The 25,405-nt window shown below is 52.7% G+C and overlaps 1 protein-coding gene across 2 annotated transcripts; it reads left to right on the top strand.

Moving 5' to 3' along the window:
• The first annotated feature begins 5,671 nt into the window (after nucleotides 1–5,671).
• RBCK1 (RANBP2-type and C3HC4-type zinc finger containing 1) lies at nucleotides 5,672–23,134 on the top strand. Of its 2 annotated transcripts, XM_038571894.1 has the most exons (13): nucleotides 5,672–5,730; nucleotides 6,314–6,403; nucleotides 7,481–7,625; nucleotides 12,707–12,800; nucleotides 12,898–13,096; nucleotides 14,227–14,348; nucleotides 14,483–14,656; nucleotides 15,840–16,000; nucleotides 17,063–17,174; nucleotides 20,005–20,184; nucleotides 20,922–21,020; nucleotides 21,356–21,499; nucleotides 22,442–23,134. In XM_038571894.1, the coding sequence occupies exons 2-13, from the start codon at nucleotides 6,382–6,384 to the stop codon at nucleotides 22,520–22,522; spliced, it is 1,533 nt and encodes a 510-aa protein (XP_038427822.1). In that variant the 5' UTR covers nucleotides 5,672–5,730; nucleotides 6,314–6,381; the 3' UTR covers nucleotides 22,523–23,134. The 2 variants fall into 2 exon arrangements, with proteins under 2 accessions (XP_038427822.1, XP_038427823.1); XM_038571895.1 differs by lacking the exons at nucleotides 5,672–5,730; nucleotides 6,314–6,403; nucleotides 7,481–7,625; nucleotides 15,840–16,000.
• Nucleotides 23,135–25,405: the final 2,271 nt, after the last annotated feature.

The following is a 25,405-nucleotide window of genomic DNA, read 5'->3' as shown; positions in this document are numbered from 1 at the left end:
TGTGTGTGTGAGTTACATAAGGCCAGGGGCTATACTTTGTTCGTAACTGTCTCTCCAGCTCCTAGAACAGTGCTTGGCACACTGAGCTCCTCAATTAAATATCTGTCAAATGGTTAAATGAAAGTGGTTGCTATGCAGATCCTACATGGCTAGAACAAAGCAGGACACTTGTTAGGGATGGTTAATGTTTACTGAGGATACATCACATGCCAGGCATGGCTCTGAATACTTTATATGCCCTATCTCATTTCACATGTGATAGCCAGCCTCTAAGATGACCCCCTCCCCCCCACCCATCCTTAACATGAGGCATTCATGGCCTTGTGTAGTTCCTCTCATCCTGAGCTGGGTTGATGCGTAAGACAAATAGGATATTGTGAAAATGAAAGAATATGACTTTTTTTTTTTTTGCAGTCCATAAGAAGTGTATTATGTCTTTAAGACACAATAATATTGACTCTTCTCCCAGAGAAGGATCTTTCAGACCCAGGGAGCCATTACCCAGATGAGTGGCCCATTTGTCATTTTCATAAGTAGCTGAATTCTTCCTCTTGGATTTCTTGAACCCCTAGGCCCTCCATGTATAGATAAGATAAAACACTACAATTGGTGGCACAATGCCAAAGATGCACACCCCAGTGTGGCACTGTACACTGGGGATGCCCTTGCTGTAGTGTGCAGGAAGGTGCGATGCTTGAAGGACCACAAAGCTGTATGTGGTCCCATGTTGCATCCATGTTAGATTCTGAAGCTCGCGGCCCAGGGTTGTGGTAGTGCCTCCCTCCCATACAGGGGTCACCTTGCCCTCCCCAGTCATGGGAACTGCTGCCCATTGGAAGGAGTAAGGCTTGGCCATAAAATAGATCATGGCTCCTGCCTTGCTCACCTGGATCATCTGCTCTTGGGAAAGCTAGCTGCCATGTTTCAAGGACACTCAAGTAGACCTATGGACAGATACATGTGACAAGGAACTTAGACATCCTGCAAACCAGCACCAACCAGGTGTATGAGCAGCTTTCTTGAAAGCAGATCCTCCACCCCAGTCAAGCCTTCAGATGACTGAAGCCTCAGCCAACATCTTCACCACAACCTCTGAGACTTTGAGCCAAAACCACTTCAGAAGCTGCTCCCAAATTCCTAACCCCCAGAAACTGTGTGAGATCTACATGTTTATTGTTCTAAGCCATTAAATTTTAAGGTAACTCAGTAGATATCAATAAACAATAACTGACTAGATCCTCAAAAGAGCCCCAGGAGGGAGGGACCATCATGATTACCATTATACAGAAGGGGAAGCTAAGGTCCAGAGAGGGGAAATCTTGTCCAGGGCACACAGATAGTGAACAGTGGGACTGAACCCGGGTTTGGATGCCTGAAGAGTCTACCCACTGGGATGAAGGATGTCCGAAGTGAGTGCCAGCTCTGCCCTTGAAGGGCTAAGGACAGAACCAGAACACCTGAAAAAAAAATCTGCCCTCAATACACATTTGTGCAGGTAACCTCAGGGCTGACAGGACCATGACCATCATAAACCGTCAGGGCCACCAGAGGAAAACAAGGCAACAGAAGAGAAAACCAGCAGAAACACTCAGAGTTCGGATGGCAATATTATCAGACACAGATTATAAAAGAAAAATGTGTGCTGCCCTGAAATAAATAACAAGCTTGAAACTGTGGCCAAAGTATAGGAACTTATACAAGTGACAACATATTTGAAAACCCAACAGAACTTCTAAAACAAAAAATACAATAACAAAAATTAAAAATTCAAAAGCTAAGGGGTGCCTGGGTGGCTCAGTTGGTTGTCTGCCTTCTGCTTGGATGGTGGTCTTGGGGTCCTGGGATGGAGCCCTGCATCAGGCTCTCTGCTCATTGGGGAGTCTTCTTCTCCCTTTCCCTCTGTGATCTCTCTTCTCACTCTCTCAAATAAATAAATAAAATCTCTTAAAAAATAAACATTAAAACAAATTCAAAAGTTGGCTTAAACTACAGACTAGATGTGACAAAAGAGGGAATAGTGAGCTAGAAATCTAACATCAGGGACGCCTGGGTGGTTCAGCGGTTGAGCCTCTGCCTTGGGCTCAGGGCGTGATTCCGGGTCCAGGGATTGAGTCCCGCATAGGGCTCCCTGCGAGGAGTCTGCTTCTCCCTCTGCCTGTGTCTCTGCCTCTCTCTCTCTCTCTCTCTCTCTCTGTCTGTCTCTCATGAATAAATAAATAAAAATATATTTTTAAAGATTTTATTTGTTTATTCATGAGAGACACACACACACACAGAGAGAGAGAGAGAGAGAGAGAGAGAGGCAGAGACACAGGCAGAGGGAGAAGCAGGCTCCACACAGAAGCCCGACATGGGACTCGATCCTGGGACTCCAGGATCATGCTCTGGGTCAAAGGCACGCACTAAGCCACTGAGCCACCCAGGAATTCCCAAATAAATAAAAATCTTAAAAAAAAAAAAAAGAAATCTAACATCAACCACACATCCAACAGACTCTCTAGGGGTGCCTGGCTGGCTCAGTTGATAGAGCATGTGACTCTTGATATCAGAGTCATGAGTTTGTGCCCCACATTGGGCATAGAGATTACTTAGAGAGAGAGAGAGAGACTCTATAAATTTTCACACATAAACATATTGTAGTGAAAATGCAAAAAGACAAAAAAAATCTTAGAAGTACTCAGAGGAAAAAAAAACAGATTACTTTCTAAAGAATAGTAGTACATGGATGAAGCTCAAAAACATAATGCCACGTCAAAGAAGCCAGTTACTAACGACCACACATTGTAAGATTTAATTAATATAGGAATAGGAAAACCTACAGAGATCAAAAGTAGATTAATGCTGAGGGGTTGGAGGATACCAGGTGGCAGGGTGTCTGCTAATGGGTACAAGGTTTCTCTAGGGGTGATTAAAATGTTCTAAAATTAGGGATCCCTGGGTGGCGCAGCGATTTAGCGCCTGCCTTTGGCTCAGGGCGCGATCCTGGAGACCCGGGATCGAATCCCATGTCGGGCTCCCGGTGCATGGAGCCTGCTTCTCCCTCTGCCTGTGTCTCTGACTCTCTCTCTCTCTCTGTGTGACTATCGTAAATAAATAAAAATTAAAAAAAAATGTTCTAAAATTAGATTGCGGCCATGGTTGTATATAGAAGTCTGTAAATGTACTAAAAACCATTAAATTGTACACTTTAAATAGGTGGCTCTTATAGTATATCAATTGTATGTCAATAAGGCTGTTGAAAGAAAGAACAGCTGTTAGACTGACAGGTGGTGATGTCTCAGTAGCAGCCATGGAAGCCAGAAGACAATGGAGGGCTATTGTCAAGGTGCTGAGATGCCAGCTGGAATACTCCCAGTGAAAATGTCTATCAATGGGACGCCTTTGGCTCAGGGCGTGATCCCAGGGTCCCAGGATCGAGTCCCACATCGGGCTTCATGCATGGAGCCTGCTTCTCCCACTGCCTGTGTCTCTGCCTGTGTCTCTCATGAATAAATAAATAAAATATTTTAAAAAAAGAAAATATCTATCAAGACTGAGGTCTAATTAAGATTTCAAACAGGGACGCCTGGGTGGCTCAGTGCTGGAGCATCTGCCTTAGGCTGAGGGTGTGATCTGGGGCTCCTGGGATCGAGTCCCACATCAGGCTCCCCACAGGGAGCCTGCTTCTCCTTCTGCCTGTGTCTCTACCTCTCTCTGTGTGTCTCTCATGAATAAATAAATAAAATCTTTTTTTTTTTAAAGACTTCAAACAAAGACTAAGAAAACTCCTATAGGGAATGTTAAAATAGTGGCTCTCAAACTTGACTTCTTAGAAGGGTAGAGAGTGTTGTAAGTTCCTGATGCCTGCGCCTGGCCCAAGATTCTGAATCAGCTGATCTAAGATGTGGCCTGGACAGCACTATTTTTAAAAGCTCTGCAGGCGATTTGAAAGCATAGCCCAGATTGAGAACCTCTGTGTTAAGGGATGCATTTCGGACAAATATAAGTGATCCTAGATGAAGTCAGAAATGCCTTCATCCATTTTAAGATGTAATCCTTGAGCACCTATTATACAGTTAGCAAAATAGACCAGAGTCCTGGCCTCTGGAAAAGGGAAACAGACAAAAACCCAAAATAAATAATTAAAATATGCCATTAGATAGTAATACATGCTTTAGAAGGAAAAAAAAAAGTGGGATCCCTGGGTGGCTCAGCAGTTTAGTGCCTGCCTTCAACCCAGGGCATGATCCTGGAGTCCCGGGATTGAATTCCACATCAGGCTTCTTGCATGGAGCCTGCTTCTCCCTCTGCCTGTATCTCTGCTACTCTCTCTCTCTCTCTCTCTCTCTCTGTGTCCCTTATGAATAAATAAAATCTTTTTTTTAAAGATTTTATTTATTTATTTATTTATGAGAGAGAGAGAGAGAGAGAGAGAGAGGCAGAGACACAGGCAGAGGGAGAAGCAGGCTCCATGCAGGGAGCCGACATGGGACTCCATCCTGGGTCTCCAGGATCAGGCCCTGGGCTGAAGGCAGCACTAAACCGCTGAGCCACCCAGGCTGCCCTGAATAAATAAAATCTTAAAAAAGAAGAAGAAGAAGAAGAAGAAGAAGAAGAAGCAGCAGCAGCAGCAGCCAGGAAGGAGGACATGAAATGTTGGCTGTATGTGGGTGTGTGAAATTTCAGATAGAGTGGACCGGGAAGACTTTTGAGTAAAGACCAAACTAAAGGGAGAGAGCAAGCCATAAAAATATTTGGGTTATGGCAATCGCAAAGACACTGAGGGGGAGTGTGTCCGTCTTGTTCCAGGACCTAGGTCGCCAATGGGCTTGAGTGGGGGTGAGCCAAGTAACCAAGGGAGGCCTCACTAAAATTGAATGGGGAGGCCAGGAAGGGGAGCTCCGACAGGTACCACTGGAGCTCTGACAGGTACAGGAAGACTTGTCCATTTCACACCCCAACAAAGAGTCCTCCAGGGGAAGGAATCAACTATGGGCCCCAACAGGGAAAGATGTGCATTGCATCTCCTACAAGAAATCCACTACCTCTGTGAATCTGCCAATGAGAAACTGTTATCACCCTGAACTCTTGCTTTTCTGCAATGGACTTTCGCTCAAAACACCCCTCCCAATTTCCTCCTTAGTAAAATTGTGTTCCTTTCCTTTGTTTGTTAGTCTTGCCCGTGGTTTTTCAGACCTCGAATGTCCCAAATTCCAATTCTTGGCTATTTCTGAATGAACCCATTTTGCTGGAAAAATAACTGGCCGTTTTATTTTTTAGTTTTAACAGTAGTCCGAGAAGGAGGGGAGGCAGTGTTCAGGGCGTGGGGAGGACCTAGGCTTTTACTTTGCCGTGAGAGTGTTGGGAAGTCTGGGAGTGTTTTAAGGATTGACATGATTTGATTTACATTCTAGGGACCCTCTGGTAGCAGGTGGAAAATGGGACTGTCCGGGCCAAAAGGAGAAGCAAGGAGCCGAGGGAGGACAGAACCTCCGTTAGTCTGCCGCAAACCGAGCCGAGGATGGGGCTGACCCTCAGGCGTGGGAGTGGGTCTGCGGAGGCGGAGCGGGGAAACTGCGCCCCACTCCAATTCCGCCCGGGCCCCGCCCCCTCCCGCCCGGGCCCCGCCCCTCCCCGCCCTGGCCCCGCCCCCTCTCCCGCGCCCCCGCCCCCGCCCGCCCGGGCCCCGCCCCTCCCCGCCCGGGCCCCGCCCCCACCCCTTCCCGCGGCGCTGCGGGCGCGGCTGGGCGGGTGAGTGAGGATCGGGGAGACCCGGGCCAGCCCCACAGGGGCCACTCCGGCCAAGGTCATTGCGCACCCGGGCCGCCGGGATCCGGAGCGGGGCGGGGACCGCCGGGGACCGCGCAGGCGGTGGGGGGGCGGCGTCCGGATGTCCCGACGCTCTGCTGCCCTACTTCCGGGGCCTCCACTTTCACTTTCCGTTCCGCTGTAGCGGCTCTCCTCCCCACCTCGGTCCGGGGCCGCCCCGGAGCGAGTGTGGCTGCCGTCCCGGACGCCGGGGGGCGCTCCCTGCACCGAGAAGAGGGTCCTCCCCGGGGACCAGCAGCGCCCGGCGGTCGGCGTCACTCTCCTCCCCGCGCCAGGCCCGTCTCGCTTCCTCTGTCGCCCATCGAGGGCTTGGCTCGGTGCCGCCTGCCCTTCCCTCCCCCCCCCCTCCGCCGCGGGGTCCCAGCCCCTTCCTACAGCCGGTGCCCGGGGCTGGCGATGTTACCCGATTGCCGCTGGGGACACCAAGGCACAAAGAGGGCGCGGGCCGCGCCTGAGGCCGCCTCTGGCCGGGGCTGAGTTGCCGTGGCCGTCCGCCCTCTGCCAGGTGACCCAGGGATAGCGTTTCTCCGGAGCTGCTGCCCCCGCCTGGGGGGATGGGCGCAACCCCGCCGGATGGACGAGAAGACCAAGAAAGGTGGGCACCCCCTGGAGGCGCCGGGAGACTTCCGTTAGGAGGTGGGCCCAGGCAGGACCCGGCCTCCCCTAACCCGAGGTCCTGGGCGAGGGAGCTTGACCGGTCCTCCCTCTACCCACCTGCCCTGCAGTTTCCTTCCTTGGGGCCTGGTTGCTTCCAGAGGCTTGTCATTCAACTATGGGATACCTCTGAGGCCACCGCAAGCCAGCTCTGCTGCCAAGGGCGTGGGGAGCTCCCAGGCTGGTGGGGGGACATGGATCTTGACCTGAATACCAGGGGTCCATGCCTCCCCTCTTCCTCTTTCCCCCAGCATTATACAGCATGCCAAGTCCTGTCATCACTCTGCTTAAAGACCCTCCTGTGCTCCTCTGTGTTCTTAAAGGCCAGAGTCCTTACTTAGCCCACAAGGCCCTTCGGGCATCATTGACCTCATAGTCTTACCCCATTCACCCCCTTGTTCATTCCAGTGACCTCCACTGGCTTCTTTCTGTTCTCACCCAACCATTTCTTGCTCAAGGCCAACCCCTTACATTTCTCTCCACCTGGAATACTCTTCCCTAACTGGGTCTGGCCTTATGTAACTTCTGGTCTCAGCTTCAGCACCACCTCCTCCTGGAGGTCTTCCCTGATCTCCTTACCCTGTTATTTCCTTGCCAGCATGGATCACGATCTCAATTTTTTTTCTATTGTTTGTCTCCTTACTGGGCTGGGAGGTCCATGAGGAGAGGGACAATGTTTATCTTATTCACTGCTGAATCTCAGTTTCTGGAACAGTGTTTGGTGCACGGTAGGAGCTCAGTAAATGCTTGTCAGATAAATGAATGGAAGTAAGGGGGCCTGGGAGTATGAAGGAAAAATAGAACCAAATGAACAGGGAGGGGGAATAGGGAGCATCAGAGACCCTTCAGAGAAAGGGACTTTTAAGCTGAGTACTGAAGGATATGTAGGAGTTCACCAGGAAGACAGAGGAAACAGCATGTACAAGGGATCACCACCTCCCTTACCCCTAGCTCCTGAAAAAAAAACAAAACAAAACAAAACCGTGTGCTAACCTGCTTCCACCTTGCTGGATTTCAGCCGAGGAGATGGCCCTGAGGCTCACCCGAGCAGTGGCAGGCGGGGATGAACAGGTGGCAGTGCAGTGTGCCATCTGGCTGGCAGAGCAACGGGTGCCCCTGAATGTGCAACTAAAGCCTGAGGTCTCCCCAACACAGGACATCAGGTGAGGATTGCGTGGTTGGCTAAAGACTTAGTGTTTCCTGAACCCCAGTGGACCACAATATAATCTTGCCTATAGAACAGTTACGCTTAATGGCAGGTTCTGGTGTCAGGAGACCTAGTTTCGAACCTGAGCTCTGTCACTAATCAACTGTGAGATATATGACAAGTCACTTCACTTCTCAGTTTCAGGTTTTTGGTTTTTTTTTAATTTAAAAAATGGGGCAGGGATCCCTGGGTGGCGCAGCGGTTTGGCGCCTGCCTTTGGCCCAGGGCGCGATCCTGGAGACCCGGGATTGAATCCCACATCGGGCTCCCAGTGCATGGAGCCTGCTTCTCCCTCTGCCTGTGTCTCTGCCTCTCTTTCTCTCTCTCTCTCTGTGTGTGACTATCATAAATAAATAAAAATTAAAAAAAAATGGGGCAATAATAGTAAGCTATCTCATAGGGTTGTTAGAAGGCATATGAGAAAGTCCTCACATGACAGGAAAAAAAACATAACTGTGGCATAAACAAGTTTGGTGGCCAGTAGTCTACATGTGGAGGCTGTGCTTGCTGCAGTCCTCAGAGACTCCTGCTTCTGTCTTGTTATTCTGCTGTTCATGGACTCCATTCTGAGGTTTGCTTCTTGGTCAAAAATGGCTGTTCCAGCTCCAGCCATCACATCAGCATTCTTGTCAGCTGGAAGGAGAAAGATGTGTCTCTCCCAATCAAATGGGGGTGAGGGGCAAATGTGGGGACACCCTAGCTGGTGGCCCCAGGCGGTGAAAGAATTCACCCAAAAGTTTATTGAATACATGGCAAGGGAGCAAGACTGTCTGCGGTGAGGTGGGGGGCTGTAGTTAAAGGGCACAGTGGAATGGATAGAATTTCCCTTTCTTTGGTAACTGTGCTTGGTGTAAGTAACCCATTGGCCAGCTGGGGCTTTGGGTATTCTGAGGTGGGTCACTTAATGTTTGCATTCAGCTTTGATGGTCACTGTGGGTCCTTTTGCCTTGATTTCAGCTCCTCTGCTCAAGCTTGCTGCCCAGGAGCAGCCTCTACAAAAAGGAAGGGGACACCCCCTCCCACACTTAGGAGCACACAGCCCAGAAAGTTGCACACCTCTTCCACGGAATTCCTGTGGACCAGAGCTCAGTTTGAAGGGAGGCTGTGGAATGTGACCAGACATCCAAGTAGAATTCAGGGGCTCTGTTAGCCAGAAAAGCAAGGGAGAATGGATACTGGTTAGTCTTTCCCAGGAGACTTAAACTTGACGTTGTGATGCTTAGCACAGTGCCTCGCACATGTTAATCACTCAATAAATGGTGGTGTTGATCTGGTTTTTTTTTCCTGCTGCATAGTAAAACTGTACTTTCAGTTTGATTTTTCTTTTCTTTCTTTCTTTCTTTTCTTTTCTTTTTTTTTTTTTTTTTAAAGATTTTATTTATTAGAGACACAGAGAGAGGCAGAGACACAGGCAGAGGGAGAAGCAGGCTCCATGCAGGGAGCCTGACGTGGGACTCAATCCCGGGTCTCCAGGATCACGCCCTGGCCTGAAGGCGGCGCTAAACCGCTGAGCCACCGGGGCTGCCCTGATTTTTCAATGATCCTGGTGGATCCCATTTGATTTTTTAAATGGTTTTATTGAGATATAGTTGACATACCATACAACTCAACAATTTAAAGTGTATGGCTCAAGGCTTTTAGTATATTCAGGGCTATGCAACCATCATCACCATCAATTATGGAACGTTTTTATCGCTTTGTACAAAACCCTGGTCTGCACTTACTAGTAGTCACTACTCATCTCCTTGCCTTTGCTTAACACCAGCCTTGGGCAGCCACTAATCGTTATCTCCAGGGATGTGCCTGGTCTGGACATTCCATTTAAATGGACTCGTACAATATGCGGTTTTTTGTATCTGACTTCTTTCACTTAGCATCATGTTTTCTCGATTCATCCATTAAGTAGTGTGTATCAGAACTGTATTCCTTTTATTTTTATTTATTATTATTATTTTTAAGTAGGCTTCCCTAAGCGTGGAGCGCAGTGTGGGGCTTGAACTCATGACCCTGAGATCAAGACCTGAGCTGAGGAGCACCTGGGTGACTCAGTGGTTGAGCATCTGCCTCTGGCTCAGGTTGTAATCTCAAGGTCCTGGGATCGAGTCCCGCAGCAGGCTTCCCAAAGCGGGAAGCCTGCTTCTCCCTCTGCCTATGTCTCTGCCCCTCTCTCTGTTTCTCATGAGTAAATAAATAAAATGTTAAAAAAAAAAAAAAAAAAGACTTGAGCTGAGATCAAAAGTTGGATGCTTAACGAACTGAGCCACCCAGGCACCCCAGAACTCTATTCCTTTTTGTTGCTGAATAATAATCCATTGTATGAAAATACCATTTTCCCTATCTGTTAGTCATTTGATGAACATGGAGTTTTTTTCCACTTTTTGGCTAATGTGAATATTGCTGCTATGAATATTTGTGTCCAGCTTTTCTTTTCTTTTTTTTTTTTAAAGATTTTATTTATTTATTCATGAGAGACACAGAGAGAGAGAGACAGAGACACAGGCAGAGGGAGAAGCAGGCTCCATGCAGGGAGCCTGATATGGGACTCGATCCCAGGATTTGGGATCATGCCCTGAGCCAAAGGCAGACCCTCAACCGCTGAGCCACCCAGGCGTCCCTAATGTGTCCAGCTTTTCATATGGACATATCTTTGCTCCCAGTTTTACTGAGGGATCATTGACATATAACATTGTATTAGTTTGAGGTGATGTGATAGTGTGATTTATAATAAGGAATATATATTTGGTCTTTGTCCTTCCCTGCCACAGAGCTCCTTGGAACTTCATAAGTGACGAGAGTGGTAAAGGTGTCTTTTGCTAGGCGAATGAGGTGACTTCTGGAATGTCCCTAGATGACCTAAGGATAGCGGCTGGGCACCACCAGAGGAACCAACCCTGTGATTAGAGGGTTGGAGCTTTCCAGTGCCATCTACCTGACCTCCTGGGAGGGGACAGGTTGAGTGAGTCCCCAGTGTTGGTGGTTTAATCAGCCATGCCTACATCATGAAATCTTCACAACAACTGAAAAGGACAGGGTTCAAGAGAGCTTCTGGGTTGGTGACCACATGGAGATTTGGGGAGAATGGTAGAGTCCAAGAGGGCATGGAAGCTCCTCACCCCTTCCCCATACCTTGCTCTATGCATTGCTTTCATCTGGCTTTTCCTGAATTATATCCTTTTATAATAAACCAGTGATCTAGTTAGTAAAATGTTTGTGAACTGCTCTAGCAAATTAATTGAACCCAAGGAATGGGCTCTTGGATTCCCCCAGTTCTTTTTTTATTTTTATTTTTATTTTTTAAGATTTTATTCATATGAGAGAGAGAGAGAGAGAGGCAGAGACACAGGCAGAGGGAGAAGCAGGGCCCCCACAAAGAGCCTAATATGGGACTCAATCCTGGACCCTAGGATCATGCCCTGAGCCAAAGGCAGACACTCAACCACTGAGCCACCCAGGCGTCCCCGGAACCCCTAGTTCTATAGCCAGTGAGTCAGCACAGGTGACAGCCCGGGCTTGTGATGGGCATTGGGGGGGTGGGCAGTCTGGGTCTGAGCCCTCGACCTGCAGACGCTGCTGCTATCTCTGGTTGCAATATAGGATGCCCTGCTGGTGCCCGAGAATTGTTGGGGGATATGTGAGGAGCCCCCCTCTTCCTGTCCACAGGTTGAAAATGGAGTCTCAGAATCCTTTTAAATGTACAACATAATGATTTAGTAGATGTGTGTATTGTGCAGCGATGGCCACAATAAGTTAATATCCATTGCCTCACGTATTTACATATTATTATTATTTTTAAGTAATCTCTACACTCAACATGGGACTCAAACTCACCACCCTGAGATCAAGGGTCTCATGCTCTACTGACTTAGCCAGCCAGGCACCCCTATTTTTTCTTGCAATCAGAGCTTTTAAAATTCATTCTCAGCAACATTCAAATATATAACATAGTATTGTTAACTGTAGTCACCATGCTGTACATTACCTCTCCATGGTTTGTTTATGAACCTCAGTACTGTTATCACACCTAATAATTATTAATAATTCCTTAAAATCCTCTAATACTGTTTGTTAAAATTTCCGATTATCTAATTAACAGTTTTTATAGTGAGTTTGTTCCTGTCGAAGCCAAAGGCGATCTACACATAGCATTTCTTAATACTGTTTTTTTTTTTAATCCTTTCTCTTTTTCTGCTATTAATTTAAGGAAACTGGTCTCCGACCTCCAGGATTTTCCCACATTCTGGATTTATTAATTGCTGTCTTGGGATGTCATTTAGGACTTCCAGGTTTTCTTGTAGTTGAATATGAAGGTTAGATTAGTCAGAAGCATCTTTTTACGTTCCCAGGAGCTCATCCTCATTTACTGATTACTGCTTTCCATTCTTGTTCTCTACTCCGATTTTTCTGTTTCTGTTGGGATCAGTTCTGTTTTTTTTTTGTTCTTTTTTTTTTTTTTTTTAATCTTAGCCCTTTCTTTTCATGCTTTTGATCTTCCAGAAATGCTGAAGGGTCCTTGAGGAGGACCCTTTCTCTGATCATTTCTCTGAAATGATATACTGGGTTGAAATCCTGCCTCTCATGGACATTCAGCGCTTGCTGGGTAGAGTCTGTTTAGTCTGTGTGACCTGGCTGTGCCTCGTGGTTTCATCTGTATAATAGTGGTGACAACACGATCTGCCTCATGTATTTGTGGAGAGGATTAAATGAACTAAAACATAAGAAGTGCTTTGAAGTGTCTTGGCATATAATAAATAGTAAGTGTTGGTGGCGAGGCTAAGGAGCAAAGGACAGGATGATAGAGGAGGCCGGAGAATGGGCAGGGATTTGATTCTCAGAGCAGTGTGGGGCCACTGCAGGGGCTTAAGCATCGGGTTCTGATCAAGAAGGAAGCACGAGCCTGTGGGAATCCAGGAAAGGCCCCTAACCCAGACTGGGGGCTGTGGGCATGTGCCCATGTGTCCGTAGACATGCATGTGCAACCACCAGTGTGCAGACCTATACGAGCTGGTCCTGAGGTTGGACCTGTGACCTTCTCCACAGGCTATGGGTAAGCGTGGAGGATGCTCAGATGCACACAGTCACCATCTGGCTCACAGTGCGCCCTGACATGACAGTGGCTTCCCTCAAGGATATGGTGAGTTGGCCGGGGGAAGGGGGTGGTCGCTTCCCATTTTGCTTCTGCCTCTCTTTCCTCTGCTGTTCCCTTTGCACTCTGCCTCTCTCTGTGTCAGGTGTTCCTAGACTACGGCTTTCCGCCTGTGCTGCAGCAGTGGGTGATCGGGCAGCGGCTGGCCCGGGACCAGGAGACCCTGCACTCCCATGGGGTGCGGCGGAATGGGGACACTGCCTACCTCTACTTGCTGTCAGCCTGCAACACCTCGCTCAACCCTCAGGAGCTGCAGCGGGAGAGGCAGTTGCGGATGCTGGAAGGTGAGGCTCTGCCTCTGAGCGACTTGGGACTCACCTGAGGTCACAGGGCAAGAGGGAGCAGAGCCCTTGGGCTTTCCATCAGGAGTTCTCGCCAGGGAGGACGACATTCTTCCTAGTGGGCAAAAGAGGACAGCCCCCCCACCCCCTAGAGAGCCATTTCCAAGACACTGAGAGCAGGTGGTCTAGGGGAGGAGGGGGGCTGAGTTCAGTCCTGGCTCCAGCATTTATCGGCTGTATGACCTCATGCAAGTCCCTTCGTCTCTGGTCCTCTGTTTCTAAATCTGTAAATTGGCTGTGATGATAATAATAGTGTCTACATTTTTGGCTTATTATCTGGAAATATTTCAGACTTACAGAAAAGTTGCAAAATTGTACAAAAAATTGTATAACAAATTCCAAGTACCTTTTACATGGATTCCCTAACATTTCATCACAATTGTTTTGCTTTGTCATTCTCTATATAAAATTACTCATTTTTGTCTAAATACTTTTTCCTGAACCGTTGTGAAGGTGCAGACATGACATCCCTTCTCACCTAAATATTTCAGTGTCCATTTTCTTTAAAAAGGTGTCATTTTCTTAACATTTCCACATGCAACTACCAAACTTAGGAAATCAACAATGATTATTTAATCCACAGATTTTACCCAAATTTTACCAGTTGTCACATGAATATCCTTTACAGCAAGAGAGACCTGGCAGTGACATCATGTCTCTCAGGGTCCTTTGGTATTTGGTATCCACAGTCTTCCTTTGACGTTCCTGATATTCGAAGAGTCCAGCCAGTTTTGTTTTTGTTTTTCTGCCCCATGTGCCCTCATGAATGGATGCACATTCAGTATTTGGCACGAGCATCTCAGAAGTGATTGTGCCTCTAGGTGCAGGACTTCGGGAGCATAGGAAGCCGGTTTTTAGGTCGGGAAGCAGGAGCATTCACGGGTGGAGGAGGAACTCTGACCCTGTGGGAGCCGGATACTGGGCCAGGCCTCTGCTCACCTGGCGACCCGAGCCGGAGACTCCCCGAGGGAGGAGGAACCGGTGCGGGGCGCAGGGCGCAGGGCGCCTGGCTGGCGCGGCGCGTGCACGAAGTGCGCTGCATGGCTCTGCCACCCCGAAACCCTCCTCCCTAGATCTGGGCTTCAAGGACCTCACGCTGCAGCCCCGGGGCCCCCTGGAGCCAGCTCTCACGAGGCCGGGAGTCCCCCAGGAGCCCGGGCGGGGCCAGCCCGACGCCGCGCCCGAACCCCCGCCGGTAAGCCGCTCCCCCGTCCGCAGCCCCGCCCCCGACACCGCCCCGCGCTCCCGGGCCCCGCCCCCTGACTCCCCGCGCGGGGTCCCCGGCCGCCCCGCGCCGTTTCCAGCCCCGCCCCCCGACTCTGCCCCCAGGTGGGCTGGCAGTGCCCCGGCTGCACCTTCATTAACAAGCCCACGAGGCCCGGCTGCGAGATGTGTTGCCGGGCGCGGCCGGAGGCCTACCAGGTCCCCGCCTCCTACCAGCCGGACGAGGAGGAGAGAGCGCGCCTGGCGGGCGAGGAGGAGGCGCTGCGCCAGTACCAGCAGGTGGGCGCGGAAGTGCCGGGGCGACACCCTCGGGGCGGGGGGGGGGGGGCGTAGGACGGAAAGGGAGGCGCCTGTGCATTGCCGCTCCTCCCCCGTTGCTGCTTTGCCGGCTCCTGACCCCACTGCTGGTGGTGACCCTGCACTAGACTGTGACTCGCCCTCCCCTGGAGGCCTCAGGTGCTGAGACTCTGCTCCCTGGCTGTGGTCACATGCCCCGCCCCAACTTGGGCTGTGGCTCCCCACTCCGCTTTGACTTACACACCCACTGTTCATACAACCGCCCCAGGCTATGACTCCACTACCCTAGCTCCGACCATGCTTTTGGCCACCTCCTCATACCTCCTCCTTATCTGCCTATGACCTAGCTCTTGCTCCACTTAGACATCGCCTCACCCTGGACCCTACAATTCCCGACCTCCCTCCCCGTTGTGATTCACCCCGGACTTCCTAAGAGGCTGGACCCAGCCCCTCACCCCTCCCTGCGAAATTGACCCCGCCCTCTGTCCTGCCCCTCCCATAGCTCTGCCCCCGATTCTGACACAAGCCCTGAGTACACAGATACCAGATCCTGAGTGTTCCCCATTCTGATCGGATGCCCCCACCCCCACCCGCATTCCCCTTGGATCCAGTGCTATCCTTGCCCCATCCCAGCCATGACCTCATTCGTGGTCTTACCTCCAGCCTTGGCCCAGACCCCGTCCTCTTTCCCGTCCCCTTTGCTCCCTAGCTTTATCACCATCTCCATACCCCTGACCCACTCTGTGACCTTGACCGGCTCCGACCCCAGCCCCTGCCCAACCCCGCCCTGCTTCTTGACAGAGACGTGAGCCCTGTTACCCTAGACCACCCCCTCAGACTTCACCGCCTTCCTTTCCCTGTCGCCATCACTCCCTCGCGTGGCTTGCCCCCGGTTGCAGCCCCAGCCTGCCCCAGCCTGGCCCGCCTCCTGCCCAGGGCTACCCCGCCTCCCCCCCCGGCCCCTCTGGCCCCCACGCTTCCCGCCATCTCGTCTCCTGCCCACCGCCAGGCCACCCCCACCCCCACCCCCACCCAGGGATCCTGACTCTCCCCCACCTCTGCCCCGCCTCCGGAGTCCGCCCCGGTCCCCTGGTCCTGCCCCCTTCCCGGCCGGCCCCTCCCCTGAGACCCTGACCTGCCCCGCGGCCCCGCCCCGTGTGCCCAGCGGAAGCAGCAGCAGCAGGAGGGGAACTACCTGCAGCACGTCCAGCTGGATCAGAGGAGCCTGGTGCTGAACACCGAGCCCACCGAGTGCCCCGTGTGCTACTTGGTGCTGGCGCCCGGCGATGCCGTGGTGCTGCGTGAGTGTCTGCACACCTTCTGCAGGTGCGGCCCCCAACCCCACCCCCAGCAATGCCCCGATTCTCGCAGCCGCCAATTACCGGAGGGCTGAGAGTGGGTGGGCCCGTGCTCTTACATCTCATTGGATGCCCGCAAAAACCTGCGAGGTAGGCGCTGTCGCCCCGTTTTTGCCCAGGAGTGTGAGGTGCAGAGAGGCCAGCGACTCGCTCAGGCGTTCAGGTTGCAGCGCCTGCGCCCCTTGCCGCTACCTGCGCAGGGGCGTCCAAGCCTATGGGGATCCCATCCCTGGCGGACTGAGCCAAGCCTGCTCTAGCTGGCTGGCGGGCTGACGGCCAGTCCTGGGCTGTGGAGACCGTGTCCTCCTTTCCCACGGCAGACAGGGTTGAGTGGCCCCTGGGTGCCAGGGGGCTGTGCTGGTCCTGGAGATCCAGGAGTGAGCAGAGCAGCTCAGTTCCTGCCTCCCGGACCTTACATTCCAGTGGAGAGGCTGATGTTAATCAAATAATTACTGGCGTCACTGTAAATTGTGTCAAATGCTAAGTTCCAGTGAATTGTGAGGGAAAACAACAAACCAGGAGCCCTGCCTCAGGAGGGGGTGGTCAGGGAAGCCCCTAGGGAGGTAGCACGGGAATGGACCAGAAGGTCTGGTGCAGGTGTCAGTGTGGCCAGAGCAGAAGGGTGGATAGAGGTGTTAGCGAGGATGGGCCACCGGGGTTCTCGGGAGCCGTAGTGAGGGCTGCAGGTTTGTTCTGGGCAGGTCCCGAGGGGAGGCTGCTGGGGAGGAGCAGCCACTGTGTTGAGAGTGGACTCTAGGAGCGAAGTGGATGCAGGGACCCCAGTGAAGATGTGCCTGTGGTCCTCCAGGCGAGGGGTGACGGGGGCCTGGACCAGAGCAGTGGAGGTGGCAGTGGGGTGGATAGAAGTGGAGGCCTTGGTGATGGGTTTGTGGGAGGGACAGGAGGGAAGGAAGGGAGGTGTTGAAGAAAAGCCTACCTGGGGTCAGGCCCCACCACGTGAAAAGGGCAGTCTGGGTGGATGGGGTTCAGGTGGCGCTAACCTCCAGCCCCCACCCCTCTCCCCCTCCAGGGAGTGCCTGCAGGGCACCATCCGCAACAGCCAGGAGGCCGAGGTCTCCTGCCCCTTCATTGACAACACCTACTCGTGCTCGGGCAAGCTGCTGGAGAGGGAGATCCGGGCGGTAAGGCCTGGGGGAGGGAGGGGCACCCCCTGCACCAGCAGGTGGGTATGGGCTTGGGACTGGGTCTCAGCACACATTTATCTGGAGCCTTCTGCGGGGGATGCTGGGGGCCGAGCAGTGAAGAGGATGGGACTCGGGGGAAGTAGCTGATATAGAAACCAGTGTTGTGAAGGAAAGACAGCAGAGCCCTTAAGAGTGGGGGCAACTCTGGGGCCACTGGCCTCGGTGACCCCAAGTCAGATATTCAACCCGTGCCTTGCTTTTCTCACATCAGTTAGGGTTGAAGTTAGTTTTTTGAAAGGTTGTGAAGAATATCGTAGAGGGCATGTGTAAAGATTTTAGAGTAGCGTGTGATGCATGGTGGGTAAGCCCTTGTGCCAGTTTGCTTATGCTGCATAACAAGGTAGTCTGGACACAGTGTCTTCAAACAACCACTGTTTATTTAGCTCATGAATCTGCACGTTAGTCATTGGGGTTGAGCTTAGCCAGACGATTCTCGTAGCTCCTGATTCTTCTAGCTCTTGCTAGGCCTGGCTGCTCCCAGGTGGGTTTAGCTGGTGGGTCGGCTGGCCCGGACTATGACACCGGCCTTAGTTACAGCTGCGGCAGCTGGGCCTCTTTCCACTTTGCTCGCCGGCCCCGGGGCAGGCTGGCCAGGCCTGCTCACCTGCGATGGTCCCTAGGTTCCAGGAGCAGCCAGCGGGGGGCTCCAGTGCAAGAGAGCTTGCTCAGTCTCTGCTCTTCTGTCACTTGCTGCCCTGCCTGTGTTGCCCAAGCCAAGTCCCTGGGAGAGGGGACCACTCACAGGTGGAAGCACAGAGATGTGAAGAAATCGGGGCCATCGCTCCAGCAGTCCTCCAGGGCTGTACGGGTCTGCATGCGTGTTCGCCGTTACTGTTATTAACATCGTTACCAAGTTCTCCCCTTCCCTGAATCTCCATTCCCGCACCTGGAAAATTGACCGTTGGGCTTGATTCATAGTTTTTAAACTGCTGGGGAAGGGCCTTCTCAGAATTGGGCATCTTGGGATTGCCAGGCCAAAACATGAGGCAGTGTCAAAGGTGGCTGAGGTCCAAATGGGAGGACCCCCACAGGCACACCCCCAAGACCTCTGTTCCCCCTGCCTCTCCCTTAGGATCCTGCTTCTGTGAACCTGCCTGACTACACCTAGGATTTCCAGAGCCCTGGGGGTCTACTTCAGCTGAGAAGGGGGAGGCAGGAAGGGTAGAGCTTGGGAACTCCCTCCTACACCGGAGGAGCGGCTCTGGGCAGCTGCAGAGGCCTTCTTGCTGTGGCCTGGAAAGTCCCCAGACATAGTCACTCATTCCGTATGTCCTGGCTCCCATGGTCATCACCCACAGGTTTTCCCTTGAGGCCTACCCCTGCCAAGGGCACTGATGGGACCAGAGTTCCTGCTAAGGGGCTGCAGGGCCCATGCTTCCTCAGAGCCCCCAGGAATTGCCCCAAGACCCTGAGAAAGTCGGGTGTGGCAGAGGGAGAAAGGGGCAGGGATCAGTGGAGTAGTGCACTGGAGGTTATCTTTACAAAACACACGCCTAAACCACATAGAACTAGAAGAGAAATCAAAAAGACAAGTCACCCACACAACCCTGCCATCCCAGGGGATCCCTGACTGCATTTTCTCCTGTTCCCTTAGGTCTGCGGGCAGACATGATTTTACTCCTTTTTAAATCAAGTTTACTAAGGCAAACTTGGCACACAATAGGATGCACCCATTGTAAGCATGCAGTTGGGTGAATTTTGATAAAACTCATTCTTGTAACCACCACCGTTTAGATTTTAGGATTTTAGCCTTGATTTTAAGAATTATCATAAGTCTCCATAGATGGCATCTATGCTGCTTATACCTCTTCTCATAATAATTCCAGTTTCTCAGTTTGTAACAAAATGCTTCAAGGAACTTTTTGCGTGGTGTCTCTTCTTACATATTATTTGTTTAGGGTAGCCTTGTAGAAGTGGAGTGAGTCCCAAAGGGTCAGAGAAGTTTTGTTGAAACAACTGTCACGTTGCCTTCTCAGAGTGTGAAGTACCAGCTACTAGTTCTTCACCAGTATTACCAGTTATTACTTTTGTTCATATTTTCTCTTTTTTAAAAAAAATTGTAGACTATACATAACAAAACTTATAATTTTTACCATTTTTCTTTTTTTTGTTTTTTACTATTTTTAAGTATACAGCTCTGTAGCATTAAGTATACTCACGTTGTTTTGCGAGCAGCACCACCACCCATCTCTAGAAGTTTTAATACACTTTTTTTTTTTTTAAGATTTTATTTATTTATGAGAGACCCAGAGAGAGGCAGAGACACAGGCAGAGGGAGAAGCAGGTTCCCTGTGGGGAACCCAGTGCAGGACTCAATCCCAGGATTCCGGGATCACTCCCTGAGCTGAAGGCAGACGCTCAACTGCTGAGCCACCCAGGTGTCCCTTAATCTACTTTCTGAATGGAGGTTTTTTTTTTTTTAGATTTTATTTATTCATGAGAGACAGAGAGAGAGAGAGAGAGAGAAGCAGAGACACAGGCAGAGGGAGAAGCAGGCTCCATGCAGGGAGACCGATGTGGGACTCGATCCTGGGACCCAAGGATCACACCCTGAGCCAATGTCAGGCACTAAACCACCGAGCCACCCAGAGATCCCCTTGAATGGAGTTTTTAAACACTGAGGATGATGGTGTGAAGCAAAGAGCCGGGGCTAGGTTGGACTTCATGGGTTGGGGGCTTCCTGGAGGATATTTGGTGGCAAGGAGAGCCCTTGTCAGCTGTTCTGAACCCCAAGAAAACCAGATTGTGAGTTGTGGCCTTTTGGCAGCTGCTGCCTCCCGAGGATTACCAGCGATTTCTGGACCTGGGCGTCTCCATCGCGGAAAACCGCAGTGCCTTCAGCTACCACTGCAAGACCCCAGACTGCAAGGGATGGTGTTTCTTTGAGGATGATGTCAATGAGTTCACCTGCCCGGTGTGCTTCCACGTCAACTGCCTGCTCTGTAAGGTGGGGATGGGGACCCATGCTGCCCAGTTCCCCTAGTCCTGCCAACAGCTCACTGCCATCCGGTGCTTGTTCCCCTGGGATGGGAGCTGTGACACTAGCCTGTCATGCCGGACAGCTGCATGTCAGTGACAGTGTCTGGCCCAGGCCCCAATCTGAACCTAAGCCTTAGACCAAGCCCTGGCCCTCGATGGAACCTCAACCTAGACTGAGCCTCAGCCCAGTACTGAGCCCTGACCCTGGCCTCTCACAGAACCCCGATCCCAGTCACAAACTGACCCCAACGCTGGCCCCAGACTGAGTCTCAACCCCTGTCCCTGACCCCAAACCTAGACGGAGGCTTGCCGGGCCCTGACCTCAGGCCACTCCCTCCTCTCATCGTCTCAGCACTGAAGAGATTGGTCTCGAGGAGACAGGTCTGAGCCTCGTCACAGCCCAAGCAAGCTCAGTCTCTGAGAACTGGGGCTGTGATCAGGGCAGAGCCTAGCCAGGGATGGGGGGGGGTGGCGGGGATAGCCATGGGGAAGAGGTGGTGTAGGGATTTTTCTGCCCTTAGGACTTAGCATACATGGCTATTATTATCATATGGGACCACCCCGGCCTCAGTGTCCCCTTCCATAAAGTGGGTACTTGGTTTATAAAGCCATGCCCTGCCCATGACATCATCTAGAAGCAGTAAGTGTCCCTCATGCTTCTTAACTCCTTGAGGAACTCACCTTGAGCCCCTCGCCCCTCTGCAGGCCATCCACGAGCAGATGAACTGCAAGGAGTACCAGGATGACCTGGCCCTGCGGGCTCAGAACGATGTGGCCGCCCGACAGACAACCGAGATGCTCAGGGTGAGGCAGGGTGGGGACTGAGGGCCTGGGGATTGGAGATCTGGGAACTGTCCGCGGGTGGGGGCTTCTCGGAAAGGGCTGTGATTCACATAGCCCTGAAGGCTCTCACCCTCTTCTTGCCATCCAGAAACAGCACTTAGCTAGGACAAGTGGTTGGGTGGCGAGCAGCAGGGAGAGCGTCCACAAAGATGGGGCTGGACACAGCCTGGCCTGGGTGGAGCAGCGTAGGGGAGTGACCCCCAGGACTCCCCCATGAACTCCGCAGGGACCAGGGAGAGGTTGCCTGGTAGAGCTGCCCCAGCTTGGCTGAAGGCTGGCTCCTGCTCTGTCCCCAGTCCATGCTGCAGCAGGGTGAGGCCATGCACTGCCCGCAGTGCCGGATCGTGGTGCAGAAGAAGGACGGCTGTGACTGGATCCGCTGCACCGTCTGCCACACCGAGATCTGCTGGGTGACCAAGGGGCCGCGCTGGGGACCCGGGGTGAGTCCTCTGGAGAGCAGAGGCCTGCGGGAGCTGGGGGGAACTGTCCGGGGGCCTTGCCCGAGAGTGGGGGACAGCCCCTGGGGCGAGGCCAACCACTGCCCGTATTCATCCAGCTTGTAAAGTAAGAACGCTTTTTTACATTTTTTATAAATGGTTGAAAAGTACCAAGAAAAGAATATTTTGTGACCTGTGAAAATTCTATGCAATCCAAGCGTCCTGTCCATAAGTAGCGTGTTCTGGGAGCACAACCCCGTACACTCGTCGTGTACCGTCTCCGGCCGCTTTTGCGCCGTGTGGGCCGAGACCAGATGAGCCCAGAACCCTGAAGCGACTGGCCCTTTACAGGAGAAGCTTGCCGACCCCCACCCTAGAGGCAGCCAGGGATTCGCGCTGGGGTCAGAGGCAGAGGGCCCCTGGGACTGGCGCCCCCTGGCTGCGTGCTCGGGCTGTTGGGAGCCGCGGAGCCTTCATGTGTAAGGTGGAGATGGTAGCCCGGCCTCTGGCAGCCTTCTCCCCAGAGTCACGTGAAAACGTGGGGCGGTGCTCAGCGGGGTCCTGTCAGTGGGCGCTGCACAGAGGTAGCTGTCTTTATTAGGAGCGTGTTCCTGGAGACGGGGGCTCATCGTTCATCCAGGTAGACACCAGGACAGACAGAGGCAGAGGGAGCTGCCCTCTCGGTGCCAGGATGGCACATCCTTTGCCAGCTCTGGGTCTAGGGGGGGCGTAGGCAGACCATGTACTTGAGGGTGCCGTGGGAGTCCAGAAGGTCTTACTGACTGCCTCCATCAGGTAGCTGAGGCCACGAAGGCCGTTCGTAGCAGGAGGAGCTGCCCGAGGCACGCCCGGAGTGGGGCGTGCAGCCCTTTGAGGGTGTGATGGAGCAGCACGGGGAGGGCACTGTCTTCACTGCCGTGACCTTCTCTTCTCTCCATCCTCTAGGGTCCAGGAGACACCACTGGGGGCTGCCGTTGCCGGGTGAATGGGATTCCTTGTCACCCTAGCTGTCAGAACTGCCACTAGCTGAGGATGGCCCAGTCCCCAGGCTGACTCAGCCCCACATCCCCATGCTGCTGTGGGACAGGGCTGGTGCTTTGGCTTGGATTTCTGGCCTGGGGGGATGCCTTTGCGCTTGGCTGATACAGGCCTTGTAGAGACCAAGGCCCCTGAACTGTGTGGATGGCTTTGTTTGCAAGGGGTGTTGCAGGGGCCTTGCCTAAGCTTGCGGTGGGTGTTGTCCATGGCTCTGTCTGCCCCAGGGCCTTTGCCCCTCCTCTGGGGCTCTCAGCTTTTCTCTGTGGCTCTTTCCTCTGCCCGACCCAGACTTAAACACAGCCCTGCTGGATGGAGCCTCAGAGAGCCCTGTGTGAGTCCACACTCACCCCTTCCACCACCCTCGTCCGCTTAACGTTGAGCACCCATAACCCACGACTTCCCCATCAGCTTTCTGGGGCTGACTGTCCTCTGTCTTTGCTGTCGGAGGCCTGGGGCCTCTTAGAGAGCTGCTGCTAATCCTGTTGGGATCCAGGAGGAGGGAGACCTGGCAGTGTCTGAAGCACAGCCCATCAGGTCAGCTTCCATGTCTCCCTCTTTGCTGCCTGTGTAAGCTAATTAAAATGGCTTTCCAGGAAGGGATGAGTGTGATGTCATGAGAGGGAGTGCAAGCGTCGTGGGCTAGGACCATGCATGCAGGCAGGATGGCGAGCCTCCTCTGGGAACAGTGGAGCAAGGGTGTGCCTGACCCCTGGGATCCTTGCCTGGGCCTAGACACCTCTGTGCCCATCTGAGGGGCAGCAGTCACCTGGACAGGCAGTTTGCAGTATGTCAAGGGTCTAGGAAGCAGGGTCTGCAGATCGGCCTGGGCCACAGGGGGAGGGCGGGGCCAAGGCAGCAGCTACAGACCACTAGGCCAGCCTTGCTGCACACTTGTGGCCCCTCGGTGGCCATCGGGGGTGGGAGGACAGAGATCCTTCAGGAACACATGAAGCTACTGCAGCTGAATGGCATTGACTGTCCTCGTTTTAACATCTCAGGCAAGATGGCACAGTACTGGTGCGTATTAGTCATCACTCTGTGCTGGTCAGAGATGAATAAAATGTGGTTCTGGGTGTCCATTCTGGAAGTTTTGCTGCCTTCTCAGACCAGCACCCCCTTGTTGAGATCTGGTATTTAATGGTGAACACATCATCTGAGCTGCGATGTGGATGATCATCCCAACAGGTGGAGGGTGTCTCTGTTCTTCAAGGCCTGGCTGGTTTCCAGACTCTAGGAGTTGGGGCATGTGGCTTTGGCTGGGGGTGTGGGATGGGGCAGGGCTTGTTCTGGTCCCTGGATAGGCACTGCCATCCTCTCTCTGAATGACAAGACTCAAGAGCTGCCCCCTGGCATTGGGAGCAGAGATGTCTGAGAACATGAGTGCCCTGCCAGCCTCCCTGCCCTGGGAGAACGGGTCAGACAGCCCCTGCCAGAACAAGCTAAGGAGAGCGAGGCTGCAGGAGAGTGAGATGGGGCTGGGTGGCTATGCTCACTTGGCCAGTCTAGCCACAAGGACAGGCAGAGAGTTTGTGTGGCGGCCAGGCAGAGGGTCCAGAGTACAAATGGAGGGGTGCGGGGCAGTCCCACCATCTGGCCTCCAGCACCATGCTCACATGCCAGCTGGTGAAGGATCCACAATGGGTGGGCCTCAAGTGCTCCCTACTGTGGGTTGAGTGGAGGTGCTTCCGCTTCCCAAGGGGTCAGCCCATTTCCGGGGGCCCAGACCACTGAGAGCCCAGTTCCAATTCACCGGGGCAGACTTGAAACCAAACCCCACTGGCTTTGAAGCCACCTACCTGAGGAAAAAGCGAGACGTCCCCATGTGTGACAGCCTTTTTCTCCTGGGGCAGGGGGTGCCAGTGGGCGCCCACTGCTCAAATCAGAGCAGCTGCTGCCAGTGTGGGCAGGAAGCGGAGGATGGGCTGGCATCCCAGCCCCTGCCGAAGCTGGCCTTCGTCCTCTAGTGTCTGGGACTGGCACGAAAGCCGCTCACTTAAAAAGCAGGAAGTTGGAGACAAGCCCGCAGCCTTGCTGGCTCACAAAGGCTCTGGGCAAATTCCAACCATCTGTAAATCTGGGGAAGACGACCAGCAAGTAGAGGGCATTCGCCAGAACAGGAAAAAAGGCAGCAGGGACACAGCAGAAGACACAGCAGAAGATAGGAGGGGGTGAGGGGTTGAGGGGATGCAGGGCAGGAGAAGGAAGATAGAGCTGAGTCTTGGGCCCCAACACCTCTTGGTTGTCTTTGGCAAAAAGCCTCTGGCCTGTTCTTCCCTGCAATCCCCACTCAATCCCTGCACGAGCAGGGGGAGCCTGGCGCGGGACTGGCTAGAGGCACTTATTCATCAATAAACTGTTCACCGAAATGGAAATAAAGCACTTGCACGACCTCACGGTTTGTAGGGCACTCCCACCAACATCTCATTAAGCTGCCCACGTGGGAGGGGACGAGCCTGATCTCACTGTTCCTCACACCCAGTCTGCAGTCTCAGAGCTGACACCCCGGGAAGTGACACATCCATACTCCCCAAACCACCCCCAGAGTCCCATCTCCTTTCTCCAGGGCTCCAGGCTGTCCCTGGCCTGAACTTGGGCACCCTTCTGCTGGCATGACCCATTCTGTTTTCTACAAAACACACACACTTTTTTCAGCTGCTTTCACATGATTTCCCCTCCACCTGGCATATCATGTGGCGTTTCCTGTCCCCACGGCTCCAACTCTACAACGCCAACCTGCCCAATCATTCAGTTTCATTCCAACACTAACTACCTGGAAGTAGCATCAAATCCCACAGGTGACAGGGCTCAATTCCATGAGACTGCCCCACTTCAGGTGCTAGCTGCAAATGGGGTGCCCAGGCTGCCCACATT

The sequence above is a fragment of the Canis lupus genome, chromosome 24, assembly GCF_011100685.1.
Source record: "Canis lupus familiaris isolate Mischka breed German Shepherd chromosome 24, alternate assembly UU_Cfam_GSD_1.0, whole genome shotgun sequence".
Lineage (NCBI taxonomy): Eukaryota > Metazoa > Chordata > Mammalia > Carnivora > Canidae > Canis > Canis lupus.
This window is presented reverse-complemented; position numbering and strand designations above follow the sequence as displayed.